Source organism: Chelonia mydas, chromosome 8 (genome assembly GCF_015237465.2).
Source record: "Chelonia mydas isolate rCheMyd1 chromosome 8, rCheMyd1.pri.v2, whole genome shotgun sequence".
Lineage (NCBI taxonomy): Eukaryota > Metazoa > Chordata > Testudines > Cheloniidae > Chelonia > Chelonia mydas.
This window is the reverse complement of record NC_057854.1, coordinates 95,837,437-95,859,826: the sequence shown is the minus strand read 5'-3', so window position 1 is coordinate 95,859,826 and position 22,390 is coordinate 95,837,437. Positions and strand designations below refer to the sequence as shown.

The following is a 22,390-nucleotide window of genomic DNA, read 5'->3' as shown; positions in this document are numbered from 1 at the left end:
AGTAAGCCAGTGATAACTTGACACAAAACCACAGACCACACTTAACTGTTTAATGCTTTAATAGCGAACAAGGATTGCATTAACACCTTACCACTTGTGGGCCAAACTCACCCTCCACCCCCTATTACAGAAAGCAGCGCTGATGTGTTAAGTGCTCCAAAGCGTCAGAGTACCAAGGGCTGTTTCTCCACAAAACAGAGTATGCAGAAATGCTTGGGGGAGGAGAAGGGGGGCGGGGAGGGCATCATTAGCATTCATAGCACCTTACTGGTCAACAAGATAAGGTACCGTCTGCAAGGATTTCACAATATAAATGGGAAGATAAAGAGAAACTGACCATAATAAGCAAGGAAAGATGATAAAAAAGTGAAAAAAGGGATGACAGCCCTTGGAAGAACACCACATACAAAAAATTCGAGTTGTGTTTTGGTTTTGTTAAAGGACAATTTCACAAGTCAAAGTCTAACATTTATCTACCTAGAATATGAATTCTAACACATTCTCGTTCTGCCTTATCTCATCTATGTTTTCAAAGTATTGTGAGATCAGAATTTTGCAAATCCTCTTACAGACAAGCTACACACAGAAAGCAACTATGAAGATTAACTAGTACCTGTTCTTGGTAATGAAATTCATTAGCTTCAATCTTCTGGATCTCTTCCCAAATTCTGTAGGAGGAAAAAAGTTTCACCATTACGTTGCAACATTTATTACCAAGACACGAATGAAACACTATTTCTAGGCAAGATATCAGAGTGGAAATTCAAGTCAGCTTCTCTGCAATAATTCTTCTTACATCTATGAGACTTGGTGAGAGGTGCACTCAAAATACACATACGACTCGTTTTATCTGGGAATCTCAAAAGCAGTTTACCCTTGTCAGTTGGCCCACATTATTCCTACAAATAATCATCCCCTTATTATAGATGGACAGTGAATCACAAAATAGTCAAGATCAGACAGCAAGTTAGTGGAAGAACTGAAAACTGAACCCAGAACTCATGACTTCTAGTCTCAGGCTCCAACTACTACACCACATTCAGAAATGTTTGAGCTTACTATTTGGGAAGGATGTGGCATGCAGGGATGTCTTTAGCAAGTCCCTAGGACAGAATTCTCCACTTCTTGTTTTTTTTGTCTCCCACTAAGGGCATGTCTACATGCTGAGCTGAACCAGTTTAACTGCAGTATTATTTTAAACTAAATTTAGTTAACCAGTGTAAAAGGCTGCATGGACACTTACTGCACTTTAAAACAGGCTTACTTGGTCTACCTTAAGTCTGTTAGGAACAACTTTAAGTTAAACCAAAATAAACTGCTCTTAGACAGAAAGAAGTGTCCATAAACAGGAGCTAGCACCAGTTTATATTGGTTTAAAAAACAGTTTAAGGTAAACCGGTGCTATTTTTCCAGCCCTAAAATCAGAGCACTTGGGTCATTCACATGGAAATGACTTAAGGTAAGAGCACATACGGTTGTGCTCTCTGAACACTAACCCTTTCCCTAAAGCATCCAAGGGCAGTCAGCAAACCCCAGCTGGTGACAGTTACCGCTCCTCTGCGGTTTGTCATATTGCCTTTTTATGGTGACCTACAATTCCTGGGGCTTTTTTTAAACCAAAGCTTTCCCCCCCCCACCACTGATTCATTGCATCTGTTCTCATATATATATTTATCAAAAAAGTAAAAAGATACAACACACATTACAAAGGATTTAAATGGTTACCTTTTATCTGGCCCTCTTTTCTGCAACATCTTCAGATACTGAAATACAACATGTGCAACCTGAAGACAAAGACAAACTGATTAAGTTTTTTGACATTTGGAAATATCAAAATGGTCAGAAATCCAAGCTGGAATAAGGTTTACCTCACAGAAGTGCTTGTAACCTTCATCAGTCAAAGTCACAGAAATGCTGAAGATAGAGTAGGTGGAGTTCTGTTCAAATCCTGTCTCACCATTTCCTCCATATAATGCAAGGGCCCAAAATCTATTGAAGAATTAAACCCAGTATCCATTATTCCAGTTAAAAGCTATCCTGAAATACGGCTATAATTACATCACACTTATTTGAGCTTATTTCAGACTTGCATAATGAAAGGACTGCCTGAAGGACTTGCAGAGATACCAAAACTGACTACTACAAGATACCTTTCTACCAATTCACAAAACATAGTGCAAAGCTCTGAGAAATAAAAAATTAAAAACAGGACATTCTAGAAGGGCATACACCCTCTTGAGATTTATTTAGCATGAACCAAAAATGTTTTTTAACGATCAAATATGCTGCTGGGACAAATCATGACCACTTTGTTTTCCCACAAGTGCTGATTACATGCCTGGTTTTTACACTGTAGGGAACAGTGCTTCTTACACTGCATTATCCAAATACTCTGTAAGGGAAGCAATGAACTTTCAGGACCATGATAGGTAAGAAAAATAATTCATTTTCTTTACATATAAATTTGCAATTCTGAATTCACAGAACATCTCTATTCTCAACATTTGGGATTTGAAAACCTATTATTAACAAGCATTTTGTTCATGTTTAAAGTAGCGTTACCACCTTAATCCTCAACTCTAACAAAAACAGAGGTTTCCATATACAACTTTTCAGCTGGAGTGCTCCAAGTGTCAGTCTCCAATTCTGGTTGCATTTTTTGTTTCTGGTACCAAGACAATAAGGAAGTAAATTCTCAGGGTATCCTAAACTACTTAAATAACATTGCTGCCACAAACTTGGAAGGGAATTACCAAGAAAATTTGCCTCTTCTTAATCTTAGATCAATTTTCCCAAATATTTTCACTTTAGAATATTATTTTTCACTTTATTACAGTGGACAGTATTGAAATCTGATACATACTTTTTCCTAAGAAAGGAAAGAACACTGCCTTTGCCTTCATGTCCCACTAGCCAGGAGATATAGTGAAGTGGCTTTACCCTAAAACAAAAAAAGTTTACAATGACAAGAGGTAAAACTACCATCTTTTATGCGAAGATCCCAAATCACCAGACAAACAACTCCATTATACACTGCCCAATTCACCCGTGACAAGTGTCATCTTTAAACAGCATCTCTATAAAGAGATATCAAATTGAAAATAGAAGTGGAATTTAGGTAGACAGAACATAGTGACTCAATTGAAAATTAATCAGGACATTGAGATGAACAGCTCCTTTACTGATCATCAATTTAAGCTTAATCTGTATAAAAACAGATTTAAATCAGTTTAAGAGTGTCCACACAGGGGTTTGCACTAGTTTATTTAGATTAATTTTAACAACACACCTTTACTTAAACCAGCACAACTTGTAATATGAACAAATCTTAAGAGCCTCAGTTATTTAGAGCATTTTTTTTTTCCTATAGTCAAGCATGTGTCATCAATAAGATGTTGTCCAGCTTCACCTGTAATGCTGATCCTGTGGGGGAAGTGCCCAGGTGATGCTCAATGAATGAACTTTTCTGACTGGAACAACTGAACAGGAAGAAATGTATTAATTAAATGCAAATACAGTACTACTCCTGTCTCTAAGTCTGATAAATCAGAAGTGGGCAAAATATTGTATTTAATGCAGAAAGTAATGAGAAAAATATATAATCCTACATTATTAAAACAAAAATAAAATTGTTCATTTTAAAACAAAGAAATAAGAACCTGCACAGTGATATATACAATTCCAACTTAGAACACTTAACAATACAGAAAGAAGAAATCAGTTCACTCACCTCTGTAAAGTTTGTGAAATTCTGGTGTGTCAAAAGGCTGTGTCAGGTGACCAAAGTTTGGCCTGGGTAAGCCGCTTTTAAAATAAATAAATAAAATAAAATAGAAGTATGTAGCATGATGTTTACTTGTCATGATCCACGTTCACATAAAGGCATGTACAAGCTGCTTTATGCCCACAGTCCTGAAGTGATGATCACCTCAAGCCCCTAGAGAACCAAAATGTCTAGTCTTTTGATGTGACTCTGGATTAGGGCACAAGAGCTACAAACATCCCGAATAAAAGGAAACACTACATTCACCAGTGTATCTCACTCACTCATCTGAGTACTTCCACAAACCCTGCCCCCCAAGTTTTGGGCACATCACTCCACTGATGGCACCGAACCTCCCAAAGCTAGCATGGAACAGAAGTTTGGAGCAGGTGCAGGCAAGAATATCACAAAATTCACACACAGACTGCACCACCACACCTTAAGTGCCTGGTAGGTTGTAAGAGCCCCTTGTTTCCCTATCCCTCTTTGATTTCTAATAGAGATATTGACATAAATAAGTAAACAAAAGGGTGCTATCTTTAAACAAAGATTATTCTGTCAGCAGGAACTTGCAGTTTGAGGGAGTGTGTGTAAGTCACGCAGTGTTCTGTAACACATCAAGAAGTGTTCACACCAGGTATGAGATGGGGGAAACAGTCATTTTCAGCCACAAATTGGTAAGATTGTTTTATTTATATTATTTTATTGTTAATTGAGGGGATACGCCCTATAAATTCAGCAATTTTAAGGTTAAGACAACATTTGGATTACGTGCCCATTTTAGACAGCATGCTACAGTGGATTATACTGTATTAGTTTGGAAAGCCACATTTAAAATCTGTTGTAGCTATACAGATGACAGCTAACAATCACCACAAACCATTATTCAGCTGTAACTTGCTGCCATTTATCTAACACAAAGCAGTGATGTAAGATTTAGAATGCTGTAACTGCAGATTATAATTTACCATCCAACCCACAGCAGGCAACAAGGCACCAGCACAGGAGTAGCAGATGCCAATCATGCTCCAACTTCAGGCAGATACCCCATAGCATCTTAAATGCTTAAAACTTGCTATGCAAAAACATTAAGAAATATTTAACCAAAATAAAACCTAACTTTTATCCTCCAAAGTCAAACAGTATTCAGTCAGAAGAGGATAATTTCCTCAATAATGGAGAAACGCCGTTTTTAAAATCGCAACAGTTTTGAACAGTGCATGCATGGAATTTTGTAAGTCTTCAATGTAATTTCACAGCTTCCATGTAAGAAAGTAACCAAAAAAGAGTCTTACTTATTTGGGATCGCTGAGAAGATTTCAGTCACCCACTTTTCCAAAGTATCCAGAGTTTCTAGTAAGGAGAGAAAAAAAATACACCTTACTGAAGGACAAAGGCAGATTCTCAGGGCAGGTTACTAATCCTGCCTCATTTGCCCAAGTTAATTTAGGGAGACAGCAGGCCAGTTCTCTCTAAATTGGTAAGTGCTGGAGTGCAAACATCAAAACCTGTTAGGTTGACTCTGATTTTCCCATATAAACCTGGCCTTGGATCATGTCTTGATGTTGATCTGTACTGCCTGCACCACATGCTTATTAGGACTGATATTGAAAGGTTGGTGGTACCTGGAGTGCCTGTTTATAAGCATTAACAGCTTTGGGATTTGCAAAATGCCTAGTATATTCGATCTGTTCAATTCTGTTCACCAACAACAGAGCTGATGCAGCAATTTGAGAAGGGGAAAATCTGGTGCAGTTGTGCACCTAAGTAGCATATTGCAGAGTATCATATGAGAAGCACTATTTCCCTTGCCTCATTATAAAGGAATGAATTATATAAAGTTAACAGCTCACAAAAATTATGAAATAGCAAAAGTGTGACTAGCAAGAATTCCACATTCCAGCTAGTACATTAGTGTACCCTATATCACAGGAAAAGTGATGATTTTTAAAGAAAAGGAGAAAGTTCCATCTCTGTTAAAAAAAATTCTAACAGAGATGCAGGGCTAGTGGTTCCCATGCATTTCTTCCAATCGCAAGCAAAACCAACAGAACTACTATCAATGTAATCTGCCTTTTGCAAATACTACCCAAGGCCAAGGCATCCAACTTAGCACGTTGTCCATTATTATAGTAGCATCTATAGAAGCCCTAACCTGGTAGGTACTGTACAAAAGTCTGGTAACACACAGACTCTGCCCTGAAAAGCATACAGTCTAGATAGGAAAAATAAAGGTCAGAGAGGAAAAGGTGGTATCCCCATTTTTACAGATGGAGAACTGAGGCACAGAGAATTTTAGGCTCAAAAGCAGCACTTAAGCCCATACCTAACTTCAAGAGTTTGCTTAAGTCTATCCCTAATCAGTAAAGGACTCAAACACATGCTTAATTGAACATGATAAACTCCCTTTAACCTCAAGCTTAAGTGCTTTGCTGAACTGAGACCTAACACAAGGTCGATCAGGATGTCATTTATAGAATGTATCAGACCAAAGTACAAAATCATTTCACTACTGAAATGTTGTCACTTTCACCTGCATTCAGTTGTGGTGTGTGCCATGCAGTTTTGCCCAGGACAAACCCCTAATTCCTACTGAAAAAAAAGTCACAGAATCTCTAGTCTCCATACAGAGAAAACGGATCTTCTGTGTGAAGATCTCACCTGAAAACACACAAAAAGTAAGCTGCTGGAAATCAACGTAAGGACATCAAAGACAGATGAGAGTTTCAAGCCAGGATTCAAGCTTGTGGTTCCCTGGTTAGGTATTTCACAACTGATGGTTAGATCTCCAAGACATTCCCAAAAACTAATTTAAATGTTTAAAAGCTATGCACATAGATGCTTGCCCAACAAGCCTGTAGAACAATACAGGTCACAGACGTGAAGCATTATGTAAGCAGATGGGGCTAGAGCTAAGCTGAGACTTAAACAGACCACTATTTCAAAGCAGTATATAACTGCCTGTATTTAAGCAACAACTGCTGTTACCTTTAGATTGGACGACTAAAGTCATATAGTGAGCAGAGTAATAGCGCTGCCAGAAATCCCTCAGCCTGGTGTAGGTATCGATATTATTCATTTTAGGCTCATGTTTGAGTGTCTCTGCATTGCCTGTAAATATATTCAAAACATGGTCAGTTATCTGGATACTGATATGCCACAGCCTCATATACCATAAGATCACAGGACCCAGTCTTGGACTCTTTGAGTACCAAAAACTCCCAGTAAAGCCAACAGGAATTCTGTACGTGCAAGGGATGCAGGATCTGGCACAGAGTGTTCTAATGGCATAAATACACAAAGAAATGCTGAAAACATACACAGGACTTTTTAAACTAATGTTAAGGTTCTGTATTAACACACAAAAACAACTGCCAGAAAACTGAGAGTTAAAGGAACATCAACTTTGAAGTTACACTTCACTCAGTTTTTACTTAGTATTGTAACAAGTAACAAATATTTCAGGAAAAAGTGTTTTCTGTCTGTTCACTTTGTGCACTGTGGACAGCTCTTGGTGTATGGCCTTTTTGTTTCCCCTATTTATGCAACACTTTCTCCCCTATTGCACAACTAATTTAAAAGGAAGATGTGACTGTAAAACTGAAACAGTTGTCCGGAGAGATTCAGCTGTAGATGTAGCACATGGAACTACACTCCATTTTTTAACCTGACTAGATTTCAAAGCTGATAAGGTTAACACAAGCATTAGATTGTAACTTATGCACAGCAGCACACTTGGGACTTAGTGCAGAAGGGCTCTCCTGGGACCATATGAAGTGAATTCTTTCCCACCCACAAGGCTGTGGAATGGCAGAGAAGCAACTCTTCAGCTGCTACTGCAGCCCTGAGACTGAACCAACTCTTCTGAAATACCTTCCTAGACTCAGTCCTTGTGAGCCCACATGTACTTTTTCTTTTATGTCCAGATACAAACCTTATTTTCCCAAGGATTTTTAAAGGAAAAAAGACAAGAGGTTATGCAAACCAGGGCTTCCCTAGAGAGCATCACCAGTACGCTAACACAAAATGACCATGAGCCAGTCTAACTAGCACCAGCTAAATATTGAAAATATATTAAATAGATGTTGCACCTTTTATCTCAAAGTGTTTTACTGTATTCAGAATGAAGAACTGTTTTCACGCATTTCAACTGCCACCAGATTTTAGTGCGATACTACAAATAATCCCATATCGTTAAGACATTTTGCTACCTTTTCTAACACCACATGTTTAATGAAGTCTTGGAGCGTCAGAGAAGAACATACCCCAAAAGAATTTCTTCATAGGATGCCCAGGCCTGGCAAGGCTTCCAAACAGCATTTCCTTTCTGTTTGCATCAGAGGGTCTTGCTAGTTGATACTCTGTTAATTTAAAGCATTAGCACTGTATAAACATCATTATGTGAGGCAATGTTGCTATGTAACTAATACTAACCTTGAAAGGGGATACATTATATGGAGCAACACTGGGAGCATTTTTTGCCAGGCACATGAAGCAGCAGTGAAGTAGCTGAACTACATCACTTCTCCCCCCCTCCCCGGCTCAAAATGGACAAAGAGAAGAGAACAAAACCTCAGTTCATTGCTGAGAAGCCAAGTATGGGGAGGGAAGGGAAAACCAAGGGAGGGTGAGGGGGGAGAGAGACATTTAGTGCCCAATCCTGCAACGTTTTGCATGCCCTCAACTTCCATTTACTGAGAATGGAGAACCCGCAACACCTTGCGGAACTGGACCTTTAAAAAAGAAAGTACAATAGAACAGGTTAAATATTACTATCCCTTGTAATTTATAGCAAAAGTTTATCTACCCTGGAACTCCAGCAGGATTAAGAAATCAAGATTGAACACTGAGCTGCTGAAGCATGAGGGATTCTTAGACTGTTTTGAACTCTGTTTTAGTTAATAACTTAAATTTAACTCAGCCCCCCGAGAAGCACTTCAGAGAACAGACGTCCTTGTTAAAGATCATATTGCCCCACCTTCAGTGGAAGGGATGAGAAAGTTCAGAATACACATTTGGGGCCGTTAGTATGTCCTCTAACAAAATCAGGGAAGACCATACTTATAATTCCTACCTTAAAAAACAAGAAGAAAAAATATTTTTAATATTTCCCTTAGAACTCACCCCTTTCAGGTCTTCTTTATGTATCAGAGCATCAAAAAGCAGCAGCAACCATTTTCACCTCTTTGCAGATTACCTCTAACCTAGTTCTTTTTCATTCTGTACATCAGTTTTGTTTTGCTTCACTGATATAGCAAAGTTTTTCAGACGTGCTTCTGTCAGCTATATGTACTGCCTTATTGTCAGAAAACTTAGGTACTCCCTGCCCAATTAGATACTACTTTGGGCTTTACTAGAACATGTGGTGAATCAGAAGTGGAGCATATTGGTTATATTTGAGGGAAACAGCATCTAAATAAATTCAGTACTCAGTACTTTAAGTGGGGAGTTTTGCAATATATTGTTATAACAAGCACCAAACATTCTAAAGAATAATGGTGGAGGGGGAGGGCGCAGGGGTGGGGAATACTGCTGAGAAGAACATTACACTCACCACTGTCCACAGCCTCAACTTCCCGGTCAATTGCATCCCTGATCATTAGTGGGTGAATGAAGAACTGTGCCCACCTAAAAAATAAAGAAAAATGGTAAATTTCATTCTCCCACCCCCCCCAATTGTCTAGTAAGCAGAACAAAAAAACAAAACAAAAAAAGATTTTCTATAACAAAAAAACCCTGTTTTTGTGACAAACAACAACATCCACTGTTTTTACATTTAGGATTTCCATTAAGTCAGAAATGTTTTAATTCTAAACTACATTTTCACCAGTTCTTAAAGCCTTTATAGAAAAATATATAAAGCCAATTAAGCATTCTTAAAAATTAGAAAAAGCAAGGGCCCTTAGTCTTTGGAGTGGAAGTGCGTTGGTAGGACATGATACCAAAGGATGCATGGTTATCTGCCTTTACATCCCAAGAATGATCATATCAGTGGTCCATCTAGCCTAATTCTCGTCTCTAACGGGGCTACCAGTACCAGATGCTTCAGTGGATAAGGGATTAAGCATTGAATTTTTAAATTAAGGTGGACAATATCAATGCAGTTGTTAGGTGATTTGATCTTGGACTAATTGACAAGCTGTTTATATATAAGTACATTTTTAGAGACTGGCAAGAGCTTTGGGTAGGGGACCTTTTATTGGAGACTAGAAAACAATGAAAATAAACAAACGTCTAATTATTTTTTAAAATCTTATTCAGCTTTTTGCTTTAACATCGTGAGGCAAAGCGTTCCATAGCTTCATTATCCATTGAGCTAAAGAATATTTCCTTTCATTAGTTTGTAATCTGTTGCCTTTCACATTCATTAGCTGCAGTCATTCTTGTACGAGTAAGGTTAACAGAAATTACTTTTTCTATACCTTATATTACTTTACAAACTCTGTCATATACTTTCTGTGTCTCAATAGCCCCATTCTTTTCAATCTTTCTGTATAAGAAAAATCTTAACATACCTCTAAATATTTTTGTTGCTAGTTTCTAGACCCCTTCAAGCTTAAAGGGTTGAATTCTGCCCTTAAATTGATGGTTCTCAAACTTTTGTACTGGTGACCCCTTTCACACAGCAAGCCTCTAAGTGTGACACCCCCCCCACCCCCATATATTAAGAAGTAACACCATTATAAATGCTGGATGCAAAGCGGGGTTTGGGGTGGAAGCTGACAGCTCATGACCCCCCATGTAATAACCTTGTGACCCCCCGAGGGATCCTGACCCCCAGTTTGAGAACCCCTGCCTTAAATGTTTGCTCATAGCTCCCATAAAAGCAGCACTCCCATTGTGCGTACGTTCTCGCAAACTTTAGCTCAATCAACATATTAATGGCTTTGATAAAAAACACACAATTGCTGTGCAGACTACTTTCCTCCTGCAGGAGGATGGGGGGCAAGAAGTGGGAAATACCTGTATTAAAAATATTAAACTTGCACTTCTAAAAAGGAGAGAGGATATTTTTCTCCTTATGGCAGGAATCCAGTTAGAATGGTGGAGCTTTATTGTGCTACCATATCATATGGCCTGGTGTGAACAAATTCAATGATCTTTCATGGCACTAAACATGTACTTTCTTGAATAGTATTGTGGACCACATAAACTAGAGCTTCTGTAAGACTGAAGATTTTCTCTTTTTTGAAAAGAGACTTAACCAAAAATTAAACAGCTTCAGGGGGCACATATTTAAAAGGAACAGGCCACTAAAAGATTCTAGCTGCAGCTCTCCTGAGTAATTGATAAATGGAATGAACTAGAAATGGCAACAACAAGAGGCTTTACTATAGAGTCCTAAAATATAGCCAACATGTTATCTGCAGTAAACATACATTGTGTATGTATAGTTACACAGCCCATGGCAGCAAGCCTCCCAGCCCAGTCTGATAGACTTGGGCTAGCGGGGCTTGCGTTAATGCCCTAAAAATAGCATGTAGACAGTGCGTGGGGGCCAGGCTCTGAAGCCAAAGAGGGCAGACTTCAGAGCCCAGACTCCATCCTGAAACACAACTTCAAAGTGCTGTCTGTGACGTTGCAGTCCATATGTTTTATGGAAACATGTTTATAAGTGTGAATATGATGTAACTGGAATATGCTTCATGAAAAAGGTCTCTTGTAAGGTATCATTACAAATTTTAAAATCTACTGTGTTCATCCTATTTGTATGAATGTATCCTTTTTGTATCTAAAACTAGAAATATGAAGTATTACTCTGAGGTACTATTGTAATTATGCAAAGTGTGAGCCATCAATGGTGGCTTAGGATCTTGCATTAACTAGAACAATTGGTTATAAATGGCTCAGTTTACTTGTAAGCCTTCCTGTGTTCCTGTGAGTCAGGCAGAAAAAATGGAGGCTTGGGGACTCACAGGATATGTGAACATGTCACCTGATACTGGAATCCATCTTAAACCTGGTGCTTTTCCATTTAGAAGGAGAGGTGACAAAAAAAGACAAAAGATTCCCACCTTGTGCCAAAGCCATAAAAGGCGGTGGAACAGAACAAAGGGGGCTGCCAGTCATGAGAAATCCCCTAGTTACCACCTGAGCTGGAACTAACAAGAACTGTACCGGGTAAAGGATTGGGCCCAGACTAGAAAGGAGTCTAGTCTGTGAAACTGGAACATCTCTGAGGGTAAGATTTACCTGTATTCAGTTTCTTAATGTATTAGCCTTAGACTTGTGTATTTTGTTTTATTTTGCTTGGTGACTTATTTTTTTCTGTCTGTTATTTCTTGAAACCACTTAAATCCTACTTTTTATCCTTAATAAAATCACTTTCGTTTATTAATTAACCCAGAGTAAGTGATTAATATCTGGGGGAGCAAACAGCTGTGCATCTCTCTCTATCTGTGTTACAGAGGGTAGACAATTTATGAGTTTACCCTGTATAAGCTTTATACAGCGTAAAACAGATTTGGGGTTTGGATCCCACTGGGAACTGGGTGTCTGGGTGCTGGAGATAGGTGATTTGCTGAGCAGTTTTTGGTTAAAGTCAGCAGTTTTGGGGGCGTGGTTCTGACCTAGGTCTGTGTTGCAGCAGACTAGCGTGTCTGGCTCAACAAGGCAGGGTTCTGGAGTCCCAAGCCATCAGGGAAAACGGGCTCAGAGGTAATTTCAGCACATCAGGTGATAGTCCCAAGGGGGTCTCTGTGACTGAACCTGTCACACTGTCTACATGCTATTTTAGAGCACTAGCCTGAGTCAGTCCACTCAGATTGGAAAGCTCACTGCCACAGGCTGTGTAGACATACCCATTGAAGTCTTGCCTCCTCTCGTAGCAGGTGCACAAATCACCTTAATCGCAAGAGAATATACACAACTGTGAGGTACAGCTGCAATCTCAAAAGATAGGAAGAGATCCAAAAGATAGTCAGTCCCTCCACCTATGTCATCTGTTGCAATAAGGAGACCGCTAAAAATTAAGCCACCGCAGGTTCCCTTCAATCAGGCCAAGATAAAAGCAATGCAAAGTTACACACAGTCTCCTCAGGCAGACAGAGATCATGTTAGTCTATTTTAACCTATCCTTTGTTTGGTATGATCGAGTTACCTGTCAAGTGCTTCTTTAAAGTATTTCCTCTGTACATCAAACTGGAAGACTGTCCGCTCACAGTCAGTTGAGGCATTGTCACTGCCCCCATGTTTCTTCAGGAACGCATCAAACCCATTCTCATCTGGATACTTCAAACTGCCCATAAATACCACTGAAACACAATCCATCAAAATTAGGGAGATTTTATAAACATTTGATTGCAGAAAGACAGAGCCATCACCTAGAACACGAAGTAATTACATACTGATGGCCTGATTTTCCACTGCCTTGCATTTCATGTAGTCATTTACACCTGTAGCAAGTGGGTGTAAGATGCTACCAAATAAGAATAGTAGCATTTTACACCAACTTGCCACAGACAAACAACTGTACCATGGATAAGGTAGTTGAAAAGCAGGCTGGTCAGTTACTGTGGGCCTATCATGCAATAATTCAGGAATATGAAACACTTGTTCTCAAGTATGTCTTAAGCCACAACTTGACTGAGTACCCTGATCTGAATTCGGCCCTAGTGGTCACTATACAAAGGCCAGACATGCAAGCTATCGATCACCACCTCCCATGAGCCATTTGTGGGCTCATCTGCAGGTGTATTCATTACAGAAAAGTAGATATCTTTTATTGGACCAACTTCTGTTGGTGAGAAAGACAAGCTTTCAAGCCCCACACAGCTCTTCTTCGGGTCTGGGAAAGGTACGCCCAGCATCACCCAGCAGAAGCTGATCCAATAAAAGATCCTCATCCACCTTGTGTCCCTAACATCCTGGGACCAATAAGGCTACAACTACACTGCATACAGAAAAGGAGAGAGAGGTGAACTAAAAGGGAAAAAATTCAGGATTGATGGGACAAAGCCTCTAAATTTCCTCCTAGTCAAGCCTGTTTGACAGGAAAGTCAAGATTTAAAGAACAAGCAAGAAGCCTATCCTGAGGGAAACATGAGGCACAACAATAAAAACAAAGGTTCTGGTTGTGCTCTCACATACACTGATGTAAATCAGGAACAATTCCACTGAAGTCAATGGAGTTACATGGGTGCAAAAGCAGTGGAAGAGTGTGCAAATCAAGACCAACGGTTTTAGGGGGTTTTTTTGGTTGTTGTTTTTTAAAGTGCCTTCTCTCTCATGTGTGTTTCCTAGGACTACCCATGAATATTGAAAAGCTTACAAGATAACCTTTAATATACACTTTAATAAAAACCCATCTTGCTATGTTTTGGGAGACACTCCCTCAAATTTACAAGAACACAGAAAAAAAAAAATAACCACTCAAAACCAACAACAAGAAAGAAAAATCCACCACTCAACTAAGGCTCTGAAAAGAAAATTTTAGAATTGCTATTGGACAATGTTTGCAAAGGAGCAATTCATTGAATCAAATGAAAATAGGATCAGGGAAAACAGAACAGCTGAATTCAAAATTTTGCTAGAGACCTGCACATCTAACCAGAGAAATCAGAATCAATCAAGCATGCTTTTAGTTCTCTGAGAAAGGCCTGGTCCACATTTAACAACAGATTAAGTGTTAGAAAGCAGAGTTTGGGGGGCGATATATACACACACAGCACTATGGTCACACAGATACAAAAAGCTACATTTAGACTTAGTTAGGTTACTTATACTGTCCAATACTTAAGGCCATAAAAATCTACAAAATACAAAGTTAAGGAGTTAATTCTCATGACTCACGTATACATCTTTTTATTATATGTTTTGCATTCTCCCTTATTAAATTGTGTTATTCCAAAACAGTCGCCTCCATACTTTAAAATTGAAGCAAACTGAACTTCAACTACATTTTATACCACTTACAACCTATCACAACATTTTAGATAGGAAGAGTTATTTTGTATGCAAACAGTCATTAATCAAGTATTCTACATTTAGTTGGAGTTCAGTGGGGAAAAATCTCAGGCACATGCAATTTGAAATGGGAAAAGATTAATTCTGCAGTCTAGAACGCTGCTTTTTTCGTGTCTTATATAAACTCAAACCACTTGGCAACACATTTTTCACTGAAGTAGGAAAATGTGAAATATAAGCAGATACATACTGTGTTCCAGAAAGTGTGCTAATCCAGGTAGGTCTTCAGGGTCAGAGAAGCTGCCAACAGCAACACAAAGGGCAGCTGCAGACTAGAAAATGAACCACAGTGTCATTTTTCAAAATTTTATCTGGTAGCAATGAATCCCACACCAACCATGCAGTTACCCTATTCCTCCTAGGAATAAAAGAGGAAAATGGACCAGGACTATACTATGTTTCATTCTGCTGCTATTCCTGCTGCAATCACTGGGTAAGCACTGTGTCCATGAGTAACAGTACAAGCTCAAACCTGGGCAAAAGATGGGGTCTCACACAAATGTGATGAAGGCAATATAAATACAAAGATAAATTAGGTAGGAGGGACACACAGGCATAGAAAACTAGCCCGCCTGTCTGACCACAGCACTTCAGAGTTTGGGCCTAGGCAGGAGTCCTCCGTTTAACAATTTTTTATTTTATAGAATTAGTACATACCTGCTTTTCTGTACAACCCCTCTTTCTTGTCTCTTCCTTTTCTGCTAGTTCTTCCAATTCACTGTCATCAGGGTCATGGAGATCCTCATCATCTCCATCATCATCATCTTCATCATAGTCATCATCGTCGTCGTCATCAGCTTCTTTGTCATCTTCAATCTCTGCTCCAGAGTCATCATCCTCATCACTTGCATCCTCAGATTCATCACTGTCCTCCCCCTCCGAAGACACCACAGAAGGGGCAGCGTCCATGTTATTTAAATCCGAAATCAACAGCACACACAAGCCATTTTGTAATTTGATGTACCTATAAGAATAATTATACGACTATTTAGACTTTTCACTTGTTTCGTAAAACCTCTGAACCTCACAGAGAGTTTGAGTGTTTCTGGATTTGCCACAACTGTTCTTGGCTCTTCAACTGAAGTTCCTTAGTCAAACCCTCTAAATCAAAACAACTGAAGATCTAAAGCAAGATGAATAATTTCACCGTGCAAAAGTAAAACCAGAACTTAATCTACCAGTACATTTTTTTACTGTTTAATTAAATATGCCTTATAAGCGGACATGGGCTTAACTTTTATAAAACAGCCTGCACATACATTAATTCCTACATTATTAAAGTCACATACAGTTAAGGATAACAAGGCCCAATCCCCAATTCAGATTTTCCAGATCTAGGTTTACAAAGTATGAAAGGAAGGTGTAATATGATCAAGCTTCATTATGTTTTACTTGACAATTAATCTTTATATGAGTGAATTATTGGTCCAAGTTTTTTTTCCCCCCCACACAGATGTAAAATATTTGCTCGTCAAGTGCTCAGGCTGATATGGTAGCGTACATTATATGAAAAGCTCTACAGGTATCAAAGTATGACAGGAATGTGAGGTATCCAGTGTTATTGTACACCTGTTGGTTGCAGACTATATGTGAGGAGCATTTTAAGATTTAATAGAGAGAAATGGAAGTAGCTCAAAGCACTAGCAGAAGCCGTATGAAAATTTTAGTGAGATAAGGTCAGTGGAAAGTATGTGAGCTTTTATTACCTTATGTAACTTTAAAAAAAAAACAAACAACAACAACAACAACATCAAATGCTGCAGTTAGGGAAAGAACTGCAAAAACAGTATGTTAGATTAGTTTCCTGAAGCATACACACCTGTAAGTGCAACTAGTTTTATGCAGACAGACCTTTGCACCCAGAAAGCTCAGTGATGTGAATATGGGTCTTTACATTGCCTGTTCTGAGCAGTTTGTAGGAGTGGGTCCTAATCTTTCCTTAAGACAATTTCTCAAGACCCCTAATCATTGTTGCTCTGAATTTCCTCCCAGATGCAACCGGTTCTTCACAAAAGAGAGAAGATATCACTTCTCTGCTCCATGACTTTAAACTGCTACAGCCTAAAGAAAATAACTGGCTTTCTTTGCTGTTATAATGCAGCACAAAAATGTAACTCGCTGCCCAATGTCATCCTACAACTCTTCTCAGTACTACAGCTTTCACCGTCCACTCATGTATGCACATTGGATAATCTACTTCCACAAAAAAGTTAGCTGTGTATTCTTCCCCAGCTCATTTGTGTTCTACTGAGTGTTATAAAGTTAAAAAGTTATGATTTAACATTCTACAGGGCCAAAACCAATCTAAAAGGCCAAGAGGTCCAAGTCACGACCTCCAGTTACTGGCTCTCTTTGCGATTTATCATCCTTAGCACAGCAAAGGAAGAGGATCACATTTACTCAAGAGGGGAGAAGTCCACCCTTCACTTGATCTGGAGGGAAAAGCCAAACTATTATTAGTTGGAGGTATCATGACAATAGTTTTTAAATAGTTCTCTGTTATGCAGAACTAACTAACTTTTGAGACAATCCCACTCCATGCCCATAAAGCTACACCTCTTCCACCAACACTGAATCTTAATTATACCGTACATACAAATTTGGAAAATTATTTACAATGGTAACTGCATAAATATTATACCTACACAATTCTAAATACTGCCTATAACATTTACTCGAATCCCGCAGAACTCAAAGCACAATCCTCATCTTATGTAATTTCAGAATAGCTTCAGGATGTCTGCAACTGAACAGCATCAGTTGTCCTCTTCACTGATGGAGATAGTTAGCTTCTTCAGCTTTTCATGGCCACACAATGGGTACTCATTTGCTAGTGATCAATATGAAGGTCGAGGTGAAGCAACACAGCTTCCCTATTGTTTTGGAAGAAAGATTTGACAGAAGCCCTATGCTGGTTTGGCAAGTTTTATCTTTTAAAGTCTTCATTATTTTTTCTGTCCTCACCACACTTCGCCCTATAAATAAGTGAGCAGATAATACTTCTGTGTATTTACTCCCAGCCTCCAGATCATCACTGAAGATGTTAAATAGCAAGGCAGGGAAACAGATTCCATGAACAAGGCTGTGGATGAACTAGGAAACAGCTGAAGGCGTTTTGGTTTCAGCTAGTAAGAATCTAAAACAGAGTTAGGTAATGATAAGCGGAGATGCTAGTTGAGCTAGTTGTTGTTCACTTTTTCCATGTTTTAGTCACAGCTGGAAAAAGAGAGAAGTATAATCAAACTATAACTGAACACTAGTTACTGCTAGTATCTGAGCAGCATGTAGGAGTGATGAAGGACTCCTATCAATGAACCTAAAACACGAAGAAAAACAAGGGTGGTGTATATTTTGGTTGCTTTTTAGAAAATCTTCATTAGTGTTTGTTCAGACTAGACATTGGCCACAGAATGGCCAGGATTTTGTTTTTTAAAAGGGATATAAAATGTAAACTCCATGGCTAGCATTAACAGAAGACTTATTCTTGTGACAAGGTACTTCCTTACATGTCAACTAGCCAAAAAAACAGCTGGCTAGAGCCTCTGCTCCATCCAGCAGAGGAAATTCCATTTACTGAATTAAAATCCTAATGCTGATATAAGATGCTTCAGATATACAGATGAACATACCAGAGAGTATTTGTGGGTAATAAAAGTGAGAATGCTCCAAACACAGCAATTCTGGAGGTAACTTAAATTATATTCTGACACATTTGTTCTTATAACTAATAATGACAGATGCATATGAATTTAGGTTAAGGAACATTACAGGGATATTGTAATTATCCAAGTACAAATATTATAAACCCAGGAAACTTGGATAAGGTTAAACTTAAAGAATTCCAAACACACACATTAATGGTATGGAAATGTACAGTTAAGGCAACTGAATGACCCTATGGCACAGCTATTATGACTAATACATGGATATTTTTGTCCCAGTTAACCAATTTAAAATTTTTCACTCCATTATGGTGTCACTATAGGGCTCAGCGACTTTGTTTTGGTGTTTGAAGGATGTAGTTTGGCAAGAGGTAATGGTGGAACACTGCCATCCCTGGGGCACAGAATTAAGGCTATGGTGTAAGGTCTGTGGTGTACAGTAGTGGTTAAGTGTGTGTCTGTGAGAGGAGAAGTAGATGGCATATACAGTAAGACTACCTGCTTTTTGAATACTTTGCTTATGAGTAGTCAGATATGTCATATAGCAACACCAAAGTTGTGTTCTAAGGGTGAGATTTTCAAAAACTATTCAAGTGCCGGCCTAACTCCCCTCCCATAGAAATCAGTGACTTTTAACGATTTACTTCCATCAGAGAAGACTTAGGGTAATTCCAAAACATTTTGAAAAATTCCACCCTCCATGCTTATTACACACCACATTCACCAGCAAATTCAGAGTCCACAGTTCTCTTCATCTCTGGAATCCTCCTGCCTCAGAATAGCAGCCCATGGTAGTCTATGTACAATTAACTTCCCAATCTCCCCATGACATCATCATAGGGGAAGTTTGGCATACCCACAGGCACTCTTGCTAACAAAACTCTATGCACAGATGTGATGCTCATGGAGAAGCATGAAGAAAAATGTGAGTGGGCCAAGGAGTATCAGGACAGAGGTAAGAAAGATAGGAAAGTGTGATAGAATGGCAGTCTTCCTACTCCAGGGTATAGAGTCCTCTCCATTAACCAGCAGGTAAAAGCACTTTTGTCAATCTGTGTAATAAATTTAAGATTAAATTTTGAATTTGAAATGGACAGACAGAAGTAAGCCTCCTTACCTGAGGGAGTACCGCCCTCACCACCAGTGGCATTTTTTTGGCCTTTATTCTTCAAGACTGAAAGTTTAGCACTAAACAGAGGCTGGCACACAAAAATCTCCTAAGAGAAATCCAGTTAACTGGCCTCTTTAAAAATGGCTACCATATATTGTTCATTGGGACAGAGGCGACATGCACTCAATGGCAAAAATGGCTAACTGCTCCCAGTGGCATGTAAAATTAAGCTGTATTCAAAGAAGATGTATGTGCAGAGACCACTCTATCATGTGGTCATATCACCTTCGTTAAGGACTCCATTAGCGAGGCTCTCACTTTCATTTTTCTCTCAACCCACAAAATTAACTTTCAGAGGGGTAGCCGTGTTTGCCGCTTTTACAGATCCAGACTAAGAGTCCTTTGGCATCTTACAGACTAACAGACGTACTGGAGCATAAGCTTTCGTGGCATGCATCTGACGAGGAAGGTATTCACCCACGAAAGCTTATGCTCCAATACGTCTGTTCGTCTATAAAGTGCCACAGGACTCTTTGCCAAAATTAACTTTGTTAGTACGCAAGGTGTTACCTAAACTAGGAAGAGAGATGGGCTTTTTAAAAAGTGGGGGACCTAGCACCCTTTGAAACACCACTTACTCCCTAGTGTAAAATGCAGATTAACATCTTTAAAATCAAGTTAGCTAGTGAAGGGGTGTCAGCCAGCTAACAATTTTAAAATTGTTAAACTGTATCTACACTAGATGGTAAACTGTGCGTCAAAGGACTAGGTGCATGTATATTTAAAAAAAAAAAAAAAAAGATGTATAAACAGGGAAGCTACTCATCACAGCAAACAGATGTCATGTCCCACCATTAGATGGGTCACTTATTTCCATCTTATTTATCCACTCCCACTGAATTATTCTGCATCTGCCTCCACCTCCTTCTTGAAGCAAATGCCATGTTGAATTCACAGCATATTTAAACAAAAAAGTAGCCACCCCATCCCCCGTGCTTAAAATTAGTTAAGCACCTTGCTCACTTAGGGCCTAAAGCACATGGGTGCTAGGTCACATACTCCCCAGACTGGTTTCCCTCTTGCTTGACAGAACTAGTTTTCAGTGTGTCATTGGCAAGCTGGAAAATTAAAGCCAGATCTTTATTAGAAACTTTTGCCAGCTCAGCAATGTTGGTCAGTGGAGTGATTTTTTGGGCAACACTTTTTTTTGCAGTTTATACCTGCAAAAACCCTACTGGAGAAGCACTTACAACTGCATAAAACTGCTTTTGCCCATATATCCTCTTTCACATAGAAAACTGGTATAAGTTAAAGCGGAAAAGAGTCCTGTGGCACCTTATAGACTAACAGATGTATTGGAGCATAAGCTTTCGTGGGCTGAATACTCACTTTGTCCAAAAGCCTCTTTTCCTCCCCGGACACCAAACCTCTAATGTTAAAAGCCCTAATGCCACCCCCGCACTGTTCAGAGACCCAGCCCCAGTACCTTCCCCACATGCACTCCAGTACTGTTTATTGCTCACTCCTCCAGACTCAGATTCCCTCCTCAAAGGCACTTCTCTTCCCCTTCCCCCTAACGAGGTCTCCATTCCCTTACAGGCATCCTGCCAATCTTATACCCTTTCCCCAGGGCACTTTTTCCTCTCTTGTTTTCCCTCAAATATCCATCTCACCAGGAGAAAAAGCAGAAGGGGAGCAGGTGAAACGCAACTTTGCTAAAAGCAAAGAATGAGGGCCACCTTCCCTCCCGGATTCCCGTTTCCCCCCTGGAGCAGTATTTCTAACCCCAGTAATTCACAAGTCAAAGTCAGAATCCCACAGGCCACGATCACCGACTCTGACTTAGGGGCCAGCTTCTGAACTCCCGCTAACCACCCGCAACACGCGTGATAATTATGGGTTAAAACATCAGCCTTAAGCGCCCTGAAAGGCGTACACAAAATCCCCAGCTCCCCCATGCCCCGGCAACCCTCGCACGACACGGAGCCCGCCCCGGGTCCCGCACTGCAGGCGCCCTCGCCCCGCGCTGCCTTCAGCCGGTGGGGGAGGGAGGCTCCCGTCCCCCTCACCTGTACTGCTTGGGGTCACTGGGGGACTTGACAACGTCGGGGTCCCCCACGTTGGGCTTTGCCCTGCGGTCCCCTCCTTCCTCCTCAGACTCCTCCTGGAACGGGCGGCCCTTAGCGTCCCGGCCGCCCTCCCCGACCTGCTGCCCCGAAGGCAGGTCCGGGCAACTGCATGAGGCCTTGTTCCTGCCGGGCATGGTGCGGGAGCTCCGAGGCTGCTGGCTGCGGGGAGGCAGCAGCGGCGGCGGCGGCTTCGGGGCGGCTCGCAGGGGCCAGCTGTGGCCGGCGCCTCGGAAGGCCTGGTCCGCACCAACTCTCGCTCCCGGCCTCCTCCGCGCTAGGGCGCCTAGGGCCCTCCACACCCACCGGTCCAGTCCCCCCGCCCGCCGGGCCGCGCCCCGAGCTCCGCCCCCTCCCCGGCACACAGCCTCACTCCCACCACGAGCGGCCGCGGCAGCAAAAGCGATTCTCACGTAGGCCTCCCCCTTCCAGCCAATCAGCACCCGACTTCAAGATCACATGGCCAGGACGACCCAATCGTAGCCCCAGCCAGGCCAGCTCGCCTCTGATTGGCAGAAAAGACGCCTGTGGCGTAGGGACCGGCAAACCGCAGTGATTCGGGAAGGGGAAAAGCGCGGAATCCAGCCAGCGGCGAAAAAAGGGAGCAGGATAGAGCGGAGTGTCAGGCTCCCTGCGGGAATTAGCGCGGCTTCTCCCCGCCCCCTCCTTTCAGGGCTCGGGCTGACTAATTAAGCCTATCTCCCCGCTCGTGCGTTGGACGCTTCCAACAGCCGTCTGGAGACGGTGTTTCTCTTCCCATTGG

The 22,390-nt window shown here is 40.6% G+C and overlaps 1 protein-coding gene across 1 annotated transcript in view; it reads right to left on the bottom strand.

Moving 5' to 3' along the window:
- NRDC (nardilysin convertase) overlaps positions 1–22,033 on the bottom strand; it is a 44,022-nt gene extending 21,989 nt beyond the window's left edge. The window contains exons 1-14 of the mRNA XM_007062164.4: positions 21,571–22,033; positions 15,386–15,692; positions 14,919–15,000; positions 12,864–13,017; positions 9,318–9,391; positions 8,029–8,124; positions 6,752–6,874; positions 5,059–5,116; positions 3,731–3,804; positions 3,410–3,479; positions 2,864–2,941; positions 1,869–1,989; positions 1,726–1,784; positions 614–668 (exon numbers count right to left, since the gene is read on the bottom strand). Of these exons, the coding sequence (XP_007062226.2) occupies positions 614–668; positions 1,726–1,784; positions 1,869–1,989; positions 2,864–2,941; positions 3,410–3,479; positions 3,731–3,804; positions 5,059–5,116; positions 6,752–6,874; positions 8,029–8,124; positions 9,318–9,391; positions 12,864–13,017; positions 14,919–15,000; positions 15,386–15,692; positions 21,571–21,764 (1,545 nt within the window). The 5' untranslated portion in view covers positions 21,765–22,033. The remainder of the gene's footprint in view (positions 1–613; positions 669–1,725; positions 1,785–1,868; positions 1,990–2,863; positions 2,942–3,409; positions 3,480–3,730; positions 3,805–5,058; positions 5,117–6,751; positions 6,875–8,028; positions 8,125–9,317; positions 9,392–12,863; positions 13,018–14,918; positions 15,001–15,385; positions 15,693–21,570) is intronic.
- Positions 22,034–22,390: the final 357 nt, after the last annotated feature.